Source organism: Neomonachus schauinslandi, chromosome 9 (assembly GCF_002201575.2).
Source record: "Neomonachus schauinslandi chromosome 9, ASM220157v2, whole genome shotgun sequence".
Lineage (NCBI taxonomy): Eukaryota > Metazoa > Chordata > Mammalia > Carnivora > Phocidae > Neomonachus > Neomonachus schauinslandi.
The window spans coordinates 58,660,157-58,684,194 of NC_058411.1; the positions used below are offsets into that span (position 1 = coordinate 58,660,157).

A 24,038-nucleotide genomic window follows, 5' to 3' on the forward strand; every position below is an offset into this window, starting at 1 on the left:
CAGGTTTTACTTTTCCTTATGAACTGCCTTGTCTTTGTTGTTGAAAATAAACAGACCATATATGTGTGAAAGTCTTTTCTAATCCAACGATCTACATGGTCCTTTCACATTACTAGTGTCTTGATATTTGTGATTTTATGGACTATATCTTGAAATCAGGTAGTAATTTTCTTCCAACTGTTTCTTTTGTAAAGTTGCAATGACAATTCTAAATCAACTGCATCTTTATGTAAATTTTAGAATTAGCTTTTCAATGTATTATGTAATAAAAATTATATCACTCTTTATTATAGACATTGAAAAGCATGTTCATCCATGTTGCAGCATGTATCAGCATGTCATTCCTTTTTATGGTTGAATAACATTCCATTGTATGGATATATCATATTCTGTTTATCTATTCATTAGTTGATGGATATTTTGATTGTTTCCACTTTTTGGCTATTGTGAACAATTGTGTTATGAACATTAGTATACAAGTTTTTGTTTGAATACCTGTTTTGAATGGAATGGAATTGCTGGTTAATATGCTAATTTCCAAGGCTCTGTATCTGTAGGGAGTGCAGGATCAAACTTAAACGCATGCTAGCTTTCAAACTCCTGCAGCCTTGTCTCAATTCCATAATGTAACACATTATACTCATCACAACTTCCTCACTTTTGCTTACTCTGTTCTTCCAGACTAGAATGCTCTTCATCTTCCTCCTCTCTTTCTATCAGAATCCTATTTGTTCCTACTTCAATTCCCAAGCATTCCTAAAACGTTGTCTATTTCAGTCTATAATAATTTCTCCCTTCTGTGATTTTCTGTGGCAATGTCAAGTAATTTTATTTAACAGAATATATTTTTTTATGCTCATTTTGAGTATCTTTTCTTTCTACTGAATCACAATGTTTTTGAGGGTTGGCAACTGCATCTTATCCTGTTGCTTTAATCTCCATAGGAGACTGCACAGTACTTAGTATACAGTAGGCTCTTGATAAATTCATATTAAATTGAAAATGGCTATTTGGCTAACGATTACGTCTAATATGGTTAATGTTATGTTAGCGGTTGTGCTAGAGCAATGATAAAACAATACAATACTACAACATGCAAGTAAAAATAAATGATTGCGTGGATAAAATTACTTTCAGGCACAGTATTTACCTTCTGTAGTCTGACATATGATATAATGCTAGAGCTTAAAGGTTCTAAAAAAAATTCTGAGGTAGTCTATTTATAAATCCAGACATCGACTGCGGTTGTAATTTGTATAGTTTGGTTGAACACAGACAAAGACTGTTAAACTCCAAAGCAGGTCAGATTCTTTTACCGTTTTAACATGTCTTTAACGTGGTCTCGGAGGTGTATTCAATGTGACAAACATATCAAGCATATCGAAATCAGGAAAATAATGCTGAAGTACCAGTTTAACTCCAGCTAAACTCAGTATTTCTAAGAGAGGCAGAGCCGGGGGAAGCTGTCCAGTAGCTAAGTAAAAGGCCCAAGTATTAGATGGGTTGGGTAATACTTAACTTCTGTTACTGGCCCTGATGTGACCTAGGGTAAGTTCATGGTTCTGTGCTTCAGTTTCCTCATCTGGAAAAAGGGATAATACCTCACAAGGATGTTGAAGGGATTAAAGAAGATAAAGTATGTACTAAACTCCAAGATAAAAGAATTAGAAAAACAGCTTTAAAATTATATATTTATTATTTTCTGGGGTAGATTTTTTTATTTTTATTTATTTATTTTTTAAAGATTTCATTTATTTGAGAGAGAGAGAGAGATAGTGAGAGAGAGCACAAGCAGGGGGCGGGGAGAGGGAGAAGCAGACTCCCCACCGAGCAGGGAGCCCAACGCAGGGCTTGATCCCAGGACCCCGAGATCATGAGCTGAGCAGAAGGCAGACACCCAACTGATTGAGCCACCCAGGTGTCCCCGGGGTAGGTCTTATAGTAGAAAACATTAGGAGAAATGGTATATTTTGAATGTGAACTCTATAAAAATAATTTTAATAAGGTAGAATAAAAATGAAAAATTATTTTCTGATTCTCAATAGATTTCTGACCATTAAAATGTTCCTGTGTGAAGAAACAACTGAAAATAAACTGTTCATAAAAAAAGAGCCAAATCTAAGTTCAAGCACATCATTTTGACTAAGTATTTTCTTAAAGTATCCCACAACAAGAAACAAACAAGACCTCTAACTCAAGTGAAAACTTGTTCCTGAAGAAAAATCAAACAATTCCATATTGCAGTCACAATATTGTATTCTGAGCCAAAAATACTAAAAAAAAAAAAGGAAATGTATTAACAGAATTTCAAAGAAAAGTGAATGGTAACTCAATATAAACTCAGCACAGGGATTATAATAACAATGGTTCACATTTATTAAATACGTAAGCCTGTACCCAGCAACTGTACAAAGCATTTGGCATGCATTATTTCATTTGATTTTTCTCAAAAATAATCTGAGGCAGGTAATATTACAGTTCCAGTTTTACAGGTCAGGAAATTGAGGCTCAGCCAGGTTAATTACCTGTCAAAGGTCACTTAGAATGTATACCATCTGTCTTATTGTAATGTCAGCTCTGAATTAAAACACTGTATCGTAACAAAAAAAAAAAAGAACGCAAAATAAACATTTAACAAATAAAACAATAAAGATCCAATTAAATCAGATTTAGAAATAAATGAAATTTTCTTCATATGAATTATAACTCGTCTATTTGTCACCTTTTCATCATGGTACTAATTATAAACAAAAAGAAGTAGCTATTAAAAATCATGTCAGGACACAAAAGACTAATAATACTTGACTCCTTGGTTTCACTTTAGTTTTCAGGTGACAGAATAGAAAAACTAGATAAATGGTTATTTCAATTCTGAATCATATACAACAAAATAAAACAAATTAAAAAAAGTGAAATCAAACCAAACAAAATCAGAAAACTTACATAGCTCAGTTATGAGCCAATGGTATAGTTAGTGTGTTCAACTTTCTAGAACAAAATCTGAATTTTCATATTTTTTAATATAATTAAGGTTTCAGAAAATTTTCATTTTTTTTTTTAGACCAGTTGACCTAGCTTGATAGGACAACTAAACTTTCCATGGATTAATGTACATTAAAATATTTATCAGATCGGGCGCCTGGGTGGCTCAGTCGGTTAAGCGACTGCCTTCGGCTCAGGTCGTGATCCTGGAGTCCCGGGATCGAGTCCCGCATCGGGCTCCCTGCTCAGTGGAGAGTCTGCTTCTCCCTCTGACCCTCCTCCCTCTCATGCTCTCTGTCTCTCATTCTCTCTCTCGCAAATAAATAAAATCTTAAAAAAAAAAAAATATTTATCAGATCAATAATGTCTAATAAAACTAAACTAAAGAAAATCCCTAGGCCTTTGAATTTCTTGATTGTTTCATGTAGTAACAAATATTGTTTATTTCTGATCTAATCAGAAGCAGTTATTTGGGAAGCGACTGGAAGTATATTAATGAATACTAACAGTCATAAAATGAAACCCTTCCAAGCCCAAAGGAAACAAGATATACTGTACAATATTTAAAACTTAACAACTAAGCAGAAAACTATAATAATAAACTCAGGCGTTTCACAAATATCTTGGGTTTGTAATTATAAGAGCAGCAAAATACTTTTATATTGACCTGAGTTTATAAAACAATTTTTTTGTTTGGAATTACGGGAGAAACATTCAAGTAAGCCTATGTGGACCTTTGCAAACTTTTGGAACACCAATTTAAAGTTCAGAGAAAAACAAGTTTGTGATTTAAAGAGTGAAAACTCGAGCTACTTTGTATATAATCGAGACTGGAATATTTACACATTTAAATGCCTAACTGCAGGTAAACATTTGTCCTTTTGGGAGAGGCCCAGGTGGAGGGGACCCAGGGCAAAATGACAATGTGAAGTCACGGGTATCGGCCTGTACTGCCAGTGCTACACTCTTAAAAATACTGTGGGGTCATCATCATCCTCAGTTAATATTTACTAAGCTTTTTATGACAACAGTGGCATTAGAAATCAAGAGTAGCTCAAAGATCTCAGGTTATTACATCTTGTTCTATACATTAACAAATCGTTATTTATTGTTTTCATGGTTAATGAATCAGAATGTTTCTGAAGAAAGGTTTCCAATTATTAGCTATTATTTCCATCTGTCAAATATTTTAAACTAGTTTAGATTTAATAAAACTTCTAAAGTATTCTTTAAAGCATTAAGAGTATCCTTTAAAGAATTAATAACATATATATGTCATGTACAGAAAGGAAGGAGAAAAACATTTATAATTCAAATATGCTAAATTAAATCTAATTGTACTCAGTGAAGTCTCTTGAAATAGGAAGGAATTCTCTCCTTCCATTGTCATTTCTGGCCATAGCTAATGTTTTAAGGTTTATGATAATAAGGGAACTAGTGTAGCTAAAGCAAGAGTAGAAACATGTTAATAAACAAGGTTAGAGAGGCAGCCAGGGGCCAGTGCATTTGTAATATGTGTACAAATACTCCTTTTATAAATAAGATCACAACATACATCTGGGGTCACAAACTTATATGCCTATATGAATGAGGCAGATGATTTGAAATGCATGAAGTAGGCAGGATGGGAAATATGGTGAAATAGAGAGTGTGTGCTTTTTAGAGAAAGTAGTTTCTGCTTTGCCGCAGCTGATTGTTGAAATGCACAGGTGTGATGGTTAATTTTGTCAACTTGGCTAGGCTATGGTACCAGATATTTGTTCCAACATCAATCTAGAAGTTGCCATAAAGGCATTTTTTAGATATGATTACTATTTAGATCAGTAGACTTTGAGGAAAGCAGATTACTCTTCATAATATGGGTTGGGGGGTGGGAAGGCTCGTGCAGTCACTTGAAGGCTTTAAGAGAAAGAAAGAGCTCCCCTGAGGGAGAAGGAATTCTGCATCTTCGGACTCATGACAGCAACATCAACTCTTCCCTGGTTCTCCAGTCAGCTGGCTTACCTTGCATATTTTAGACTGGCCACCTTCTACAAATGCATGTGAATTCCTTAAAATTTATCTCTCTCCATGTACGTACACAGTTTCTCGGTTCTGTTGCTCTGGAGAGGCCTGACTAATACACACGCTATGATATAATCATAAGGATCCCATGTTGGCAGATCTTCCAGTTTTTATTTTGACAATTAACTTAACATTTTAAAATAATGTGTTGACCAAACAAAATATCCAAAGGAAAGATTCTTATTTTTTTACTATAAGAAACGATACTGGAATGAACATGATATATGATGTTGATATATGATAATAATATTGTTTCTTGAGTTTTTAATTCTAAATTTAAAAAAAAAGTAAAATTCAAACAAATATTTCTAATAACGTTTTTCAAATTTGAACACTGTTGGCCTGGGAAAAAATAAACTTTGTTGGCAGATGACATACTCTGTTACATGGAGACCCTGTTTTGTCCCACACCCTTGCAGATGACTAATCAAGATGTTGGTCTAGATCCATACTATTTCCAATCATTTTATTCATCATTGAATTCTTATTGTATTATGCATTGTGCACACACTACTATTCTGAAGAAATTTTCCATCTGAAGAAACTTTCAATCTAGTGTTAATTTCATTGTTTATTCATTTGTTTGACAAATATTTACTGAAGGCCTGGGTGTATATAAAGAATAGCAGCCCTGGTAGAGGAATTAAGAGAAATAGCCATACAACTATTATATAGGTAAGCATGAGGTACGTATTGTGAGAGAGCCATTGTGAAGAACTATGGTAGTTAATTTTTAGGTAAAATTAGATCATTTCTGGTTGAAAAAATAAGAAAAAGATTAATAGAATAATTGGTACTTAAATTGTGTTCCAAAGGCTCAATAAGAAGGTAATAGGCAGAGATGGAGTATTCCAGGAGGAATGGGGGACATATGCGAAAGCACTGGAGTGGGGAATTGTGGGGTGCGTCTAGGAAAAAGTGAATGGTTCATTTTGGGAGTGCAAATAATAGTCAATTCAGTACAACAAATATTTACTGGGTTCCTACTACGTGTGAGGCAGTGTAATGGCACCAGTGACCACTGACAGGAATGACACCAGCAGGCAAGAAGATGATGGGTGAAACAGTAATTCAGACATAGAGGTGGCAGAAATAACAAGGGTTCATGAATGTTAGGTTAAAGAGGTTGGAATTTATTGTACAGCTAATGTGGTATCATTAAATCATGTTAATGGCTCAGTGAGAGGTTGAAAATAATGTTTCAGGAATCTTAAGAGGAGTAAGGAATGGAGACAAGTAGATGAAGTAGGAAGAAAAGCCTGGCCAGGAGACTGTACAAGTCTGATCTAAGGTAGGAACTGTGGGAAATAAGAAGGCAAAAGTAACAGACACTGCCAAGAAAAGTGTAGCAGAATTCGGCCACTGATTACATTTGTGAAAAGGGACAAATGCAAGATCACCTATGCATGAGGCAACTGGCCCCTGTGGAGCTATAATAATGGTGATCCTGTGCCAAGATCAAGGGAAAAACTAGTTTTTTATCTAACAAAATCTAAAATTAAAATTTTCTTGAGCTAACAGAAATAATGTTAATAGATGGCAAACACCAGGAGAAAGCCCATTTTAACTGTGGGCCTTTTGCTAACCACAATGATTAAATGACAAAATATTTTGTTAAATGCTCTTAAAAGAGGAGGAAGGTCATTTGATTGAAAAACAAAGAACAGTAGGACTATACATGATGAATTTTAGTTTTGCTTTTTAACTTAGTGTTAGAATAAGGCCCAGCAAATAGTGAAAACTGACAATGCAAAAAATATCCTTCTGGATACAGTCATAGAAGCATAAACTATTTCAATAGAAATAGCCTTTTACTAATTTAATAGTTGTCTTACATCTGAATAAAGCAAAACTTTTAAAGTAATTTTATCAATAAACTATTAATTTATTTCCTTGCACAGTGCTTTACAGTTTTCAAAAAACATCTAAATATATTTTCTCATTGATCTTCACAGTAAGCAGGTCAGATATCTGTTTACAGGTGAAGTACCTGACATTCAGAAGTAACTTATTAAATGTCACATTCTATAATTTGAGAGAAGGAAGGAACCTTTAATAACCATATTCCAAATCACTGGACATACAGAAAATACAAACCTTAAGGTTTTTTGTTTTTCAAACTGTTTTAATTTTCCGTTTGTTTTGCATTCCACACCACCAACAAATATATATGTTGGTTTGAATAGTCAAGGTGAAGCCAACTGTACATTAAAAAGACCCTGAAAACAGGTGCGACTTAATAGTATAAGAAGACAGTTCTTTTTTTTTTTTAAGATTTTATTTTTAAGTAATCTCTACACCCAACATGGGGCTCGAACTCACAACCCTGAGATCAAGAGTTGCATGCTCTACTGACTGAGCCAGCCAGCCGCCTCAACAGTTCTTGATTCTAAAAATAAAAATAAACATCACTAAAAAAAATTTAATCTACCTCACATGAAAGGGTGGCAAATTTCACAAAATGTTAGAACTAACTACAAAAAGCCCCTAGTGTCAAAGTTAAAGAAACTGAAACATAGAAAGCTTGGGGCTTGCCTATGTTAAATAAAAAATCTGATTAATGGCAAAGATGGAAGAATTCAGGTCTTCTTTTGCTCTTTTTATTACTGCTTTAGCAGTATGGTACCATAACACAGCTTCATGGATAGTTAATTTTTTTTTTTAAGATTTTATTTATTTATTTGACAGAGAGAGACACAGTGAGAGAGGGAACACAAGCAGGGGGAGTGGGAGAGGGAGAAGCAGGCTTCCCGCCGAGCAGGGAGCCTGATGCGGGGCTCAATCCCAGGACCCTGGGATCATGACCTGAGCCGAAGGCAAATGGTTAATGACTGAGCCACACAGGCGCCCCACATGGATAGTTAATTCTTATTGAAAATACATATGTGACAAAATTTTTTATGTCATTGGGCAGTCCAATTAGCACAATTGATTAGAACACTGAACAAATGAGATCAGGATCAAGCGTTCAAGCCCTCTCATTGCACTGAGAAACATGCTGCTCCCTGGCTAGAGCCCGCATGCCATCGTCACTGCCAACTGTCTTATCAATGCATAGTTCTCACTGAGAGAACATAGGGTTCAAGGAGAACCTATCACCATACTAAAGAAACAAAACAAACCAAACACCAGATCTGAGTGACAGTCATGCTTTTGATTGCTAAGGATGGCATATACACAGAGAAAAAACGCAACTAAGAAGTAAAAGACTCATACTAAATAAAATTTAGAAAAGGAATGTAGGAAAAATTAAGAACTTCATTCTCTTTTTCAATATATTTTACAAGGGCTCTATATTATGGCCTCTACAACTTTGAAATGTGTATTACAAACCAGTAAGTAGGGCTCATGTTTAGTCCAGTTTTCACTATGTCAAACATGGAAGTATTCTATTAAGAAATGATTTCTATGATTAAGAAAATACTAGTATAATCATAGGAAACATACAACCTTAAAATATGGAGCATTCTATTCAATATTTTTGGTCTAAAATGTGAAATTTATCAGGTTCTGAAAGGCATCACAACTTCCCACATGGAATCACACAAATATAATACAAACTTAAAACATAAGCTGCTGTTATTTTAAATATTAAATCCTAGTTTACTGGCACCAAACAACAGGATCTAATTCTTATCTACACATTTGAATTTACACTTTTTTTAAGCAAGAGGAAATATAAGGAAGTACTATAAAATCAGCAAACACTGAAACTTAGGCATTCTCTCGATTAGAAAGAGGTTGTTATTATGCCTCCTGAACTTAGGAATGCAGCCCTACAGGTTTATAATAACAGGAAAAAATCATTACTAAATACAGATCTAACCCTTACAAGTTTAAGATCATTCCCTGATGAAGCTGTTTAGATTGAAACTAATGAAGCTGTTGCCAGTGAATTTAGCATTTAGCACAACAATGAGGAGGTACTAATACTTTACTAAAAACACTTTTGTAATAAGTGAAGTTTATTTTAAATCTTCCTATTGCTATTCCTCTCTTGTGATGCCTTCTGCTTTAATGTGAAAGAGCTGTCAGTTATAATGGTTAAGTTTAGTATCCCTACCCATCCACCTCATTGCCCCGTCCCCAACTCTGCCAAACATTTCTCTTGTTGAAAGGCCAACATTTCTCTTCTTAGTACTCAAAAATCTTCTAAAACTCAAAGGAAACAGACAGAATAGAGAAGCTCAGAAAAATATAGTTCCATGTTCCTTATTTCCATACAGGGAAATGAAATGCTTAGAGTAACAGTAGCTCTTAGTGCACATAACCCAGCAAAAGAAAATTATTCTTGGAAAAGAATTTAAAGAGAATAAGGTCATTATCACTAACTGGCAGAACTAAAGGCAAAGTAGAATGAAAGTCATCAGCATATTTTAATCTGTCCCTAAAACTACTAACTGATCATACATCTTCCCCAGCTTTGGCTGTAGCTGAGAGCCAGACTTATTCTTGAGATTTATTTATTCTTTTGTTGTATACTGACTTGCTCCTGACTCCAGCTTACTGTCCTATTCCTATTTTTTCTTAGCTTATTTTTTCTTAATTATTGGGGAATAACTTTGACATGGTAATACACACATATGTGTATATGTGTGTGTAAAATTGACTTGAATAACTGAAAATGTATTTTTTCTTAAACTTTGCTAAACAAAATTTATTATTTAGGAGTTCTTTACACACACACCCACACACACACATTACATAATTAGTACTGGTTTTCTTCACATAAAAATGGAACTTTTTCTTGTCCTCTATAACATAGGAAAGTGAGCAAAAAACTATTATCTCTATGAATACTAGTTGTGTTTTATGTATGGATCTGTAACCACCATCTATTCAAGTGAGTAAGAAATACTGTTTACTTTCATTTGAATCAATTAAATCAGAATGTGAGCTCCCATGAAATTACAGCTTTGTTCTTTTTGTAATTGCCTCTCCCTTCCCAGAGTCTAATATCCCAGGGATTTTACCCCTATTCTATTTTAAATAAATTTCTGCATATCCTCACAGTATGTTCTTTGTACATTTAAAAAAAATTGTGGTAAGATAACATAAAACTTACCATTTTAACCATTTTTAAGTGTACAATTCAGTGGCATGAAGTACATTCACAATGTTGTACAACCATTACCATTATCCATTTCCAGAACTTTTTCACCATCCGAAACAGAAACTCTGTACATATTAAACCCTAACTCCCCATTCTCTCCTCCCCCCCAGTCCCTGGCAATTCCCCATCCCTTCCTTCCCTCAGCCAGTGGTAACTCTACTCTGCTTTCTGTCTCTAGGAATTTGCCTATTCTAGATACCTCATAGAAGTGGAATCACATAATATTTATCTTTTCTCTCTGGCTTATTCTTCTTAGCATAATGCATTTATTCATGTTGTAGCATGTATCAGAATTTCATTTCTTTTTAGGGCTAAATAATATTCCACTGTATGTAGTTAACACATTTTTTAATTCATTTATCTGTTGATGGGCACTCGACTTGTTTTGTTTTCACCTTTTGGCTAATTTGAACAATACGGTACAGACCTTGGTGTGCAAGTATCTGTTTGAGTCCTTGCTTTCTATTCTTGTAGGGTATATACCTACGTGTGGAATTGCTGGATCATGTGGGAATTCCATGTCTAATTTTGAGGAACTGCCAAACTGCTTTCCACAGCAGATGCATCATTTTATATCCCCATCAACAACGCATGAAGGTTCTCTGTACCTCTCTGTTTTGACAGAAATGCGGAGTTCCTTAAAGGACCCAACTTTCCTCACAGACACACACATTCTCCTGTGCATCACACACCGTACAGGTTTCTTCCTTTGATACATATAGCTGTTTATTTCAACACGTAGCTTTTATCTATCTATTTTTAGGTCGTTTGCCGTTACGGCACAGACAGTATCCAAATGGGTATTCAATACTTGAGTTTCATAATTTTTTACTTCTTCATATCTAGTGACCCCCCTTCTCAATTTCGTCTACTTCTAAGGCAATGCTTTTAATATTGTCAATGCTCAGTCTGAGTGCTTCACCTCTGAGATCAAACAGCAACAGTCCACTTTCTGCCTACAACCTCTGATCCTTTCAGCTCTTGAATTTTCTTATTCCTGCCACCTTTGCCCTTTGATCTCAAGATTTAGGGTTTCTTAATTCCTCCTTTTTCTCTGGGTATATAGGTTCTTTCAGTTTTACTTCCTGCTCTATTTAGCTTAGACCATTACTCATCATTTCAACAAGTTTTTGGTAGTTTACTTTCAACCACGCTCCTCTCCATCATTTCGGTCCTGCAAACCTGTAATCCTGGATCATTTCAATCCTTTGCCTTCTGTGCTACTATACAAGGTAGCTGAACGTGTCAAGTTATGCAACTGTAAAAACTAGAACTCATCTGTAGCATCTATGCCCAGCTCGCTCTTTAGGACTGCTTGTCGTGGTCTTCTTGCCCTTATTCAGTTTTCTTTCCCCTTCCCTTTCAAAGCCTCCTGCCCTCTGCACTTTAGAAGCCCATACTGACCCTCACTTTACAGAAAAAAATGAAACTCTTAATTCTGAACTGAAACTTATTTCTATTCCACAGCTACTCTTATCTCTTTCAGTCCTGTCTGTGAGCACAAGGTGACCATCTTCCTGCTCAAGGCAAATGCTTTGGGAGATTCTAAATTCCATCTCTTCCTACTTCTGTAGGAATCCTGTTCCAACCATAACAATTCTATTAGCTCTTTCCAATTAGTCATAAGCAGGCTCAAATATCTGCCATTTTTCAAAAACCAAAACCAAAAGTCCTGAACCTATCCTCCTTTCTTCTCAACTATCATTAACATCTTCCTTATTCAAGTTTCTTCAAGGACTGCTCTATTGTCCAAATTACTATGCTTCTTGACCTCTAATCACTCTTCAATTCACAGAAAACTGGCTTCTGTATCTAATGCTTTATTAAAACTACCTCTGTGGAGGTTACTAATGACCACCTAATTTCAAATAGAAAGGACACTTTTTCTCCTTATCTTCCTTAACCATTTAGCAATAGATGACCTTTTTTTTTTTTAAAGATTTTATTTATTTATTTGAGACAGAGAGAATGAGATACAGAGAGCATGAGAGGGAGGAGGGTCAGAGGCAGAAGCAGGCTCCCTGCCGAGCAGGGAGCCCGATGCGGGACTCGATCCAGGGACTCCAGGATCATGACCTGAGCCGAAGGCAGTCGCTTAACCAACTGAGCCACCCAGGCGCCCAATAGATGACCTTTTTTAAAAAATTTTTTAAAATCTCCTTCTTTGGCTTCAGTGATATACATTTTGATTCTACTCCTACTTCACTGACTTTGTCATGTAAAAGTAAATTTATCTTAACGTTGGTTGAGCACTAACAATAAGCTAAATACTGTGCTAAGAACTGTACATACTTAAAACAACTGTATGAGGTAGGTGCTATAATTCTAATTTCACAAAAAGGAAATGGTCTTGGAGAGGTTCATTTATATAAGCCACAAAAGGCAGGGCTGTCTTAAGTGCAAATCCCAGTAGCTTTAGCATACTACCAGCCTTTTTTTTTTTTTTTTTTTTTTTAAGTAGCAGTGAGAGGGGTACATGTGAAGCATATCTTTGAGCCAACAATTGTTAACTCTTTATCTAGAAGAGATTGTTTAACTCTGTTATATTCATGTAGATTAAAAAAGTCTTTGGAAAACAAGTATTTTGGCTTTACAATTTTTAAAAATCTTTCAGTAATCTGCAATTCAGTAAAAAGAAGGAGCATTAAGAACTGACATCAAGGTTTGCTTTTTAAGAAAAAAAATGTCAGGTCATGTAAGGTTATCATATGCTTCTCAGAATTCCTGGATAATGTCACTTTATCAACAAGCATTTGCTGTCCTATCTCACAAGGATGGCAGGGGAAGGTTCCATGAAAACTCTCCCTTACCGATAGTGTGAAACTACTTCATACCGCACTGCAATATCCAAGGGCACAAACCACACAATATTCATAAGTCCTAGTAGCAGGTTTAATATATGCTCCTATTATTCTACCAAGAGGCCCTAATTTAATGCAGCTACTTGAAATGTGCTTGTAAAGCAGCATCCCTCAAACTTGAATACATGTGGGAATTTTTAGGGAACTTAAAACACTGACAGCCTAGTCCTACCTCAAGAGACTGATGTAATTGGCCTGGGAGGAGATGGGGATTAGAATTTTTAGAGGCTCCTCAGGTGCTTCTTATGCACAGCTACAGTTGAGAACCCACTGGTGTAAAGTATGAAGGAAAGATTGTCATATCCACTCTATAGTGACAAAAAAAAAAAGGGTGAGTGGCTGGGATGTCTTCATTAATCATCAGGTTTTTGTTTACCGACATGATCACATATAGACATTGCTTCTAACTGCAGACAAATGATCCCCAGTCAGTCATCAATCAAACATACTTAATATTTTATAACTGCATTAATTCGTAAGGCTACTATAACAATGTACCACAAACTGGGAGGCTTAAAACAGAAATTTACCTACAGGTCCAAAATCAAGGTGTCAGCTGGGTTATGCTCTCTTTGATGGCTACAGGTGAGAATCCTCCCAGGCCTCTTCTACATTTTAGTGTTTGCTGCCAACATTTGGCATTACTTGGCTTGTGGATGCCAGGCGCACAGTTGTCTTCTCCCTGTGTCTTTTTTTTTTTAAAGATTTTATTTATTTATTTATTTGAGAGAGAGAGTGAGAGAGAGAGAGAGCACAAGAGGGGGGAGCGGGAGAGGGAGAAGCAGACTCCCTGCCGAGCAGGGAGCCTGATGCGAGACTCGATCCAGGGACTCCAGGATCATGACCTGAGCCGAAGGCAGTCGCTTAACCAACTGAGCCACCCAGGCGCCCCTCCCTGTGTCTTTATATAGCCTTCCTCTATGTGTGTGTCTCTGTGTCCAAATTTCTCCTTGTTATAGAACATCAGTCATATTAGGTTAGAGCCCATGCTAATGACCTAATTTTACCTGGCTGCCTCTCTAAAGGCCTTATTTCCAAATACAGTCACATTCTGAGATTCTAGGGGTTAGGACTTCAATATATCTTTTTTGAGGGACACAATTCAACTCATACCAATAACCAACTACATATGCCAGTAACATTGTTCTAAAGCAGGCATTCTTAACTTGGGATGAAAAAAAAAATTCATCTTTATTTTTCACTCTGGTGTAAATACAGCATTTCTTACAGTTATGAACATAGCCTAAAACTACAGTAGTACTGTTTAGCAGTTCTTGAGAAATTGCACCCATAGGAACCACTGGTGTTTTCACATCACATTTCAGGGTTTGCAATTATCTCAAAAATACCATTTACAGTCATCACTACTTTGAAATTATAGTTAATAGACTTGCTGTTAGACATACTAATTTAATGTATTAATAATGATGTGTGAATATAGTAAAATATCATGACATGATACTTTCATAACTATTTCAGTAAAGCTGATTTTGATTTAATTGCATTTTTTGTACTTAACAACATTATTCTGAGAAGGGGAAAAATTAAAAGAAAATCTTTCAATAACCCACAGCCCAAGTTAGTGAATTCTTACACTTCAGACTTGAGGGTTTTTTAATCTTATTAAGTATCAGAGAACATACAGGACATTGTACATCACTTTTCAAACCTTTTATTATTTTTTTTTACCATGATCCATTGTGAAAATATATATATTTTACACATAACTCAATATACAATCTTAACTCTCTTTCACACAACACCAAACTGAAACCAAAGTATCATAAAACAATATTTACCTTTACTATAGGAGATGCACTCTGACATTTTTAAAAAATTTTTTTAAATTTTATTATGTTATGTTAATCACCATACATTACATCATTAGTTTTTGATGTAGTGTTCCATGACTCATTGCGTATAACACCCAGTGATATTTTCTATTCTATTTCTTTTCATTAAAAAATGCCAGTGTGACCTACTGAATTAATTTCACAATTACTCTTGGAGCATAATTAAATAAGTGTTAAAAATCCTTCAGTGGCATTCCTTTATAAAACTTCTCATATTATATTATAATTGGCGAAAGGCTGTTTTTACTGTTATTCATGTACTGTTTTAAATATATATATCATTTCAGAGGTGGCATTTAGATGAGCAAATAGTTCAATAGGGCCAGACCAACATTTATTTATGCCCAGGTTAAAAAGAATTTTACCTGTAGTAAACTCGAAGTGTTTGGATTTCTTCTTCTAGTTTTTTGTACTGTTGAACTGCAGTCTCTCTGGCTTGTTGCATAGCCAACAACTTTGCCTGCAAGTAATTAATATTTTAAGAAATTTAATATTAGTTTTGGTATGTTAGAATACAGTATTGCAGTATAAATAGGAGCCTTAAATTTGTGGTAGTTTTAAAATCTATCTGTATTTTCAGTAGTGTCTCATAATTTCTTACAAAATAATCAAATTATATGAGTAACAGACATATTGAAGACAAGAATATATTAAATTTACCAAGTTTGCTCATTACTCAACTTCAACCTTATTCATCTGTATCATCAGATATATGCCCTTCTGCAATGTTTAACTTTATACACAGAATTCAGAATGTGGAACATGGGTTCAGAGCAATATCTTGAGATAAGCACAATCGGTGTTTCACATACAAACTTAATGTGGCTCCACTGCCTGACCACACTAGATTTTCTTTTAACTTTATTAATAGTAAAACCCAGAAAATTCTAAATATGTTGTTAAGCCATCTTTGATATTTAATGTGAAAAAAATATACAAGACTATAACCTGATTCTTACAGATATGACTTAACCTTTTCAATTCCTTTTCTGCCAGACAAAAATCTCTGAAGGGAGTATGGCAACAGTCTTGAATGTTAAGAGGTATTTTATTCAAAGGATGTTATTGTTCCTCTCTGCCTGTAGTATTCAAACTTTAAAAGGGACTGTAGTCAGTTTTTCAACAGAGTTCAAACTTGTAGTTTTAAAAGAACTGCCAACTTCCAACCATCTTTCCCATTGGGTTTCAGGCGTAGCCAAAAAGTTTTCAATGAAACTTTTAAAATATGGTACCGGTAAAGTCAGATTTCAGTTTTGTTTATTCAAAATTTGATTTGCATGAAAAGACTGTCTTTCACTTTAAGTGGTGTTTGATATGTAACACAGAGCAAATTGTTATCAAACACCTCACAAACTACACTAATGGCAATAATTAAGAAGTGATTGAGTTTGGAGGCAGAAGTTCACTAATTTTGCTGAACTCAGATGATTTCACTGGGATTATTTTCTTGCATAAGAATAAAGTCATAAGACAAACTGTGAAATCCTGACCACAGGAAAATTAATTAGTGTAATGTAAGTGAGCACTGGACAATGCCACTTTTCTATTTGAATAATGTAGAATAATAAAAACAATGCAACAATTCAGGTCTTTGTATATAACTTTAGGAGCTAAGTTAAATAATTTGTTCTCTATCTGGGCTAGCAAACCTAACAGTTACTTGTTCATTAAATTTAAGATGTTTGAGTGCTTGCTTTAACATGTCACGTTCTAGAATTATAGATAAAACATTCTCAAAAATTATAAAAAAGCATTTAAAAATAGGTGGCTGGTTCTTTATGTCAAAAATTGACAGCTTTGCCAATTTTCAGTAAACTATAAAATGTGATTGAAATGGTTAATATGGAAGACACAGATACCCACTGTGACTAATGGTCAAAAAGAATCACACAAAAAAGAACATATCACATTCAACTTACAAATGTCAAACATCCTGTTACATGTATTTAAGGAATATCAAGTATTGGACAGGTAACAGAGAATTTGCTAAATAAATATGTGAGAATGCTAAGTACCTTAGATGATTATTTTTGATTTTTTTTTAACCTGGTACTTCTGCAAAAACGAACAAACAAAAACAAAACAAACAAACAAACAAACAAACAAAAACCCCCTCCCAAACCCAAAACAAAACGAACAATGTTCTGGTAGGAAAACGCCATAATGAAGATTTCTGCCTAAGAAATTTCTGCAATAAAAATGGGAACATGAGAATTTTACTTAAATTCCTGTGCTTCAGGTAATACTGACTTTCTCACTTCTCACATTTAATTGGCTATGAAGATCTGGTGTGGCTTCATAGCAACCCAAATGTCTAATCTTATGTCTAGGCCTTGCTGACTATGTTCAAAGCTATTATAAACTTCCTGGCTTTTCCTTTATCAGATATATGTTCATCTGGCCAGCATTTCTTTTTTGGGGAAATACCTTTACCCTCTGTCACAGTGATCCTGTTCAGTCCTGGTGGCTAGGATGAACTTCATTCCCTACCACTCAGGTAAATATAATCCAGGTTGTGCAAACACAGTACTCCATCCTACCAGCCCCAGAAGAAAACTGAATCCTGATGACATCATTTGTACTCCTGGATCCCCTCTGCCAGACAGTTTCAGATCCATTCCATCTCTTGGACTTCCTGAGTACATAAGTCTTTTTTTTTTAAGCTTAGGCTAGTTTGAGTTGGATCTATGTTATATGTAAGAAAACTAATTTAAATGTGCTGTTTACTTCTATTGCATTTCCTACTTTCACTACTAATATCATATAATTCCACCACATTACAAGTCAATAATAAATTTCATATAAAAAACATTAAGGAAATTAGTGAACAGATATTTTTTCCTGTTCCTCAGGCATATTTCCCATATTTCTGGCAATTACATGAAAAAAAAAAACCTGCATGTATTCATTTATCTGTGTACTCATAAAAACATATGCATTGGGGCGCCTGGGTGTCTCAGTCGGTTAAGTGCTGCCTTCGGCTCAGGCCATGATCCCAGGGTCCTGGGATCAAGCCCCGCATCGGGCTCCCTGCACAGTGTGAAGCCTGCTTCTCCCTCTCCCTCTGCCTTCTGCTCTGCCTATCTGTGCTCTCTCTCTCTGTCTCTGTCAAATAAATAAATAAAATCCAAATATATATATATGCATTAAAAAACTAACAAAATTTAAAAAGTATAAGAAAATACAGTGTAAAGTAAATCTTTCTTCCACCTCCAACCCTCAGTACAAATCCCTTCTCCTGAGATTAGCAGTCATCTGTCCAGAAATAGTCTATACGTGTATATATAAGCATATATGCAATGACATACACCTATTTACAATATTGATGACATTCTTTACACAGTGATAAACTTTGTCTTAAATTAAAAAAATATTTTGTTATCTTGCTTCCTATTTAAAAAAAAATCCTCTACCCCAACCCATATATCACACTTACTAGTTATACTCCCTCCTTCCCTTCCACCCCCAAAGTGAACACTTCCATGAATTTGGGCTTATCATTTTCAAGGACATTTTATACTTTTATTATATAATTATATACTTACAGATAATGTATATCTTCTTGCAGATTTTAAACTTTATATAAATGATACTTCACATATTTCACAGGCAACTGCTTTTTTGACATTGTACTTTTGACTTTTATTCATGTTGATATATGTTTATCTGATAACACTTATCTTCACATGTTGTAAAGATGTGCAATATACTGTGATTACAGATATATTTGGACTTATTTGTACATATTTTTCATGTTTCATATATCCTGTTTTCTTTGCTTCTCTTTTTTTGTCTCTCCTTCTTTTGGATTAAATTTTCTATAATACCCTTTTTACTGTAATGCTTAGAATCTATGTATTTATACTTTACCTTGAAATTTTTGATATACTTATATTTTTGAGCAAGGCCTTCAGTGAGTCAAGATTTCTATATACAGAGTTTTAATAAATGTTTTACACAACTATAACACTTTTTCTACTTATAGGTATATTTTTAGATAAAATATTGAAGTAAAACATGCATCATGTATCACATAAGTATACATGGATGTATTTTTTAAAGTCAAGTTTATTGAGTTATAACTTACAAAAAGTAAAAATTTACCCATCTATGATGTACAGTTGTATAAATTTTCACAAATTTATAGTCATGTAACAGCCATCACAATCAAGATACAGAATATTTCCATTCATCCACAATGTTCCCTTGTGCACCAATATAATCAATGTCTTCCCTTTACACCCAATCCCTGGCAACCACTTGTGATTTTTATTCCTATAGTTTGCCTTTTCTAGAATGACACACAAATGGAATCATGTAGTAGGCAGCCTTTTGAATTTGGCTTCTTTCACTTAATGCTTTTGGGATTCATTCATACTATTACATTTATCAATGGTTCATCCCTTTATGTCACTGAGTCGTATTCCATTGTAGGGATGTACCAAAATCTATATATCCATTCACCAGTTGATGGACATTTGGGTTGTTTCCAGTTTGGGGCAATTATTAATAAAGCTCCTATAAACATCAGCATATAGGTAATTTTGTGGAACAACGCCTTCATTTCTTTTAGATAAATACCAAGGAATGGAATGGGTCCTATGCTAAGTGTGTATAATGTGTTTATATATTTTATATAAAGTGATGGACTTTATACAGCTATATACACTATAAAGAAACTGCCAAACTTGCTGCTTAAATTGATGTAACTTGAAAGCATCTGTACTTAACTATAATGCCATTTGTTGAATGCCTACTATGGGTTGGGCATTGTATCAAGTGCTTGAAATCCTATAGCCTATCCCCACAATCAACCTATGAGAGAACTCCAATTATCCTTATTTTACAGGTGATAAAATTGAAGTTCATGAAAATTAAGCAACTTGCAAGACTATATAACATTCTCAGATATACATATGTAAGTATACGTAAACACTTAACATATATATGTTTACACACACACACATACACATATACGCTAGGTCAACATATATTCTTAAGAACAGATGACAGATGACAAAAAGTAATTACTTAGGAATTTGAAAAATAACCCACCAATGTGTGGGTTCACAAGCACTTGATTAATTTTCATATGTCTTAGCCACACTTGCAGGGAAAAGGACAAGCAGAGATGTACCAGATACTCTTGAGCATGCTGCCTTTTTATATATCACTCAAGCCTTTCCACATATAATTGCTCTTTTTGTTTTTTATTCTAATTCCACCAAACTTCACCTAAGTTTTCGGCATGAAGGAGTCTTGTCTGGGAGTCATGTGTGTATTTAGTCTTAGTAATGGTAATAACTGGGCATCACGCTGTATTTAGTCATTAGCTGGATCTTCTACTTCTTAAACTGTGCTGCTGGTTCATCTCTCCCTAATACTAGTAAGAATATAAACATTCTGCTGCTTACTCCACCAAAATTTACCTATTAAAAACATTTGTCTTCTTGACTAAAACATGGTCTCCTAAATCCACTAATTTTACTATTATAACAAAAAATATTTCTAAGCATATATAATCATATTTTAAAACTCTCTAAACAAATTTAAAACTCTCTAAACAAAACTAACAAATTTTATGAACTTATCACCAAATTTCATTGAATCTAAGATACTACTGATTTTAAAACACTATAATTTTATGCAGAAAAATCATGCCAATAATACTTCTAAGACATCATCTATTTTAACAAGCATACAGCAATGTTAAAATGTGAAATGAGTATTTTGTTTTATTTTCTTTATTTTTTTGAAGTAGGCTCCATGCCCAGTGTGGGGCTTGAACTCATGACCTTGAGATCAAGACCCTGAGATCAAGAGTTGGATGCTCTACTGACTGAGCCAGTCAGGTGCCCCAAAATGTGAAATGATTTTTAATCTAGTATATTTCCCCGCTCCAAAAAATAATTTCTCTTCTGAGCAATACCAAAATATCTTTTTCTGGCCTGTGGCATGTGTTTTAGATTTTTTCTCATCTCCTTACTCCACTCACACACAAAAACCATACCTTGTCTTTTTCTTGTGAGTAGTATTCTCTATTAAAAAAAGACAACTGCAACATTCTTGATCCTTTTTTTTTGTTTTCTATATAAGGAAAAATTTGAAGTTTTAATTGCAATCTTCAATGATGTACTCCATAATTTTATATGTCCTCCAGCTACCTTTCATACTTATTCCCAACATGTAAAAGGTATTGCTTAGAACACCTGGGAGGAGCAGCTGAACTAATTCCAGGTGAGGCAATGGAATCAAAACATCACTTGATAACAGTTATTGATAATAAGTAGAAGTTTACAGAACAATCAGTGTGCGTTTTATATCTTTAGTATCTTCTCCCTATACCTTTTTCCCCTTGTACCATTATCTTTTTTTGTTCATTTCCAGTTTTATTGAGATGTATTTGACAGATAACATCATATTAGTTTTAGGTGTACAACATAATGATTTTATGTATGTATATATTGTGAAATGATTACCACAATAAATTTAGTTACTATCCATCAGCTCAGATAGTTACACATTTTTTTCCTTGTGATGAGAACTTTTAAGATATACTCTCTTAGCATCTTTTAAATATATGATACAGTACTGTTAACTTTAGTTACTATGCTGTACGTTATATCCCCAGAACTTATTTACCTTAAGTGACTGAAAAAAAAGTTGGTTAACTAATGTTAGGTTAGTCTTATCATTGAAAGTCTCATTTTTAAACTATATTTTGAGCAATGCCATCTAAATAGGACAACCATTTGTATTGCTACCAAATTAGAAATGAACTACATTGTTTCCTTAGACTCTTATCTAGTACTTTAGAATGACAGACAAAACACTGCACTATCTACATCACTGAACACTATCTGTTATGGATATTGTGGAGAAACCATTTTTATCTTACTTCAAAATCTTGTTATGTTTTGTTTGAATGTGTTTTTAATAGTAATAGTCTGATATAATTAAGCCTTCCTTTGGTAACTCCAAGACCATTAATGGTAATCTGTTTTATCAGAGAACAGAGGCATTTGATCTTATGTGTGATATCTGCTAAATAAAGAAGCACACAGTACAAATTAAATCACAGAATCAAATAATTTTAGACCTGAAAAGGATCTTAGAGGTAATATAGTCCCCAACTTCATAGGTGAGGAAATTGTTGTTAATATATGTTTAAGGAAACATTTGGAAGTTGTCCAGGGTTTCATAATTGGTTAGAAGGAAAGCTGGAACTAGAATACAAATATCTAAAAACACTTATTCTACCATACAAGACCACATTTCAATATGGCATAATTTAATATGTATGTTAACTGTTTTAATAGAATTGTTTTATAGAGTAATTATAAACGTATAGACTGTGTTACACTATTGAACACATTTGTAAGGAATCTAATTAGTTATGTTCAAACAATAAGTCAAATTAGAAAACTGCTTAATGGGGCGCCTGGGTGGCTCAGTTGGTTAAGCGACTGCCTTCGGCTCAGGTCATGATACTGGAGTCCCTGGATCGAGTCCCACATCGGGCTCCCTGCTCGGCAGGGAGCCTGCTTCTCCCTCTGACCCTCCCCCCTCTCATGTGCTCTCTCTCTCTCTCATTCTGTCTCAAATAAATAAATAAAATCTTAAAAAAAAAGTATTAAAAAAAAAAGAAAAGAAAACTGCTTAATAATATGACTATAGCCATCCCAGTATTTGACTTTTTTCACCTCAGAAGCAGGTTATGAACCTAGGAGAGACGCATAACTAAACATCACGCAAAAGGATATCTAAAAAATTAAAAGTTACTATCAAAAGGATAAAAATGACTGTATTTCAATTACACCCACCCTTCATAGGAAAACTGGGATTGCTCACCACAGTATATTACCACAGTGTATTGCCCTTTAAAGACTATTCCTAAGAGGTAATATTTTGTCCTCACGAGATATCTTTCAGACCAAGGATGATCAGGTTCCAGACTCCAAAGCAGTCTTATATGCACTGTCTAGTGATCTATGGTCTGACATAATAAAGGGAAGAAAACAGTTTGTAATGGAAGCAGAAATCAAAATATTCATCGGCAGACAGTGATCCCTGAGCAGTGAACTGAGCCACAAAACAGAGAAGGGAGGTAGAGAGAAGTATTCCAGAAAGAGAGTGCAGCACAATGATTAAGAGCAAAGTTAGGTTTGGCTACCAGTAAGTAGTTCTATAACTCTGAATTAGGGCCTCTGAACCTCAATTTTTTCATTAGTAAAATGGGGGTGATAATACCTATTTCACATGACTATTATGCAGTGATAAAATGAGATAACTTACTATTTGATATAGCCATATCAAAGTGAACAAATACATAAGCTGTATAATAGACTCTATTGAATTTTGGATGTAAAATTATTGTGGAAATAATTGATGCCAACAAGAAATAGCACTGTACCAAGTAACAGGTCAATAAAGTGAGAAAGGACTGGGCTTAAAGTACCAGTTTGAGTCATGTGGTAGCGTAGAGTATGATCATTTTAGTCCAGGAAATAAATATTTTAGACTTGTGGGCCATATAGTCTCTCTTGCAACTACTCAGTTGTTGTTGCAGTGTGACAAGAACCATACATACTATATAAATGAATGGGTAAGGATTGTTCCAATAAAACTTTATTTACAGAGTCAGTTGGTTCAGAGGCCACAGTTTGCAGATTATAGATCTTGAGTGTCAGAGACTACCGGTTTACACAGAGCCCAGAATACGTGTTGGTCATATAAGCTTTTTGTTAATGTTGTCAGAACGTCAGATAATGTTGTCAGAAAAACTGAAAAATGGAAATGCCAACATTTCAATACATTTGATCTGTATAAAGTGAATAGTTTCTAAAGGCAATGAAGCAAAATATCTGAATCCACAGTTTTAGAACAGATTCTTCAGGGCATATAATGATAGAAAGGAAAAAAGGAATTAATAGTGGTTCATGGCAACTGTGTGCTTCCATGGTAACATTGCAGTGTGACTGCAGTGTGACAGGAAACCACCTTGTCAAGGAGGCATGATTTTACTTATTACATATGAAGCAAAGCAAACAAATAAAAAAAACCTTGTAGCTTTAAACTATATTTTACCTAATGTTAACATAGTTTCAAGAGCAATCTTTTTATTAGCTTTGGCATGGCATATCTTTTTTATATCCTTTTAATTTC

General features: G+C 34.5%; 1 protein-coding gene across 1 annotated transcript in view; it reads right to left on the minus strand.

The window, feature by feature from the left end:
- The window catches only part of MIPOL1 (mirror-image polydactyly 1), a 236,575-nt gene that overhangs the window by 78,000 nt on the left and 134,537 nt on the right, over window positions 1-24,038 (minus strand). Inside the window, exon 9 of the mRNA XM_021701365.1 lies at window positions 15,239-15,333. Coding sequence (XP_021557040.1) covers window positions 15,239-15,333 — 95 coding nt within the window. The remainder of the gene's footprint in view (window positions 1-15,238; window positions 15,334-24,038) is intronic.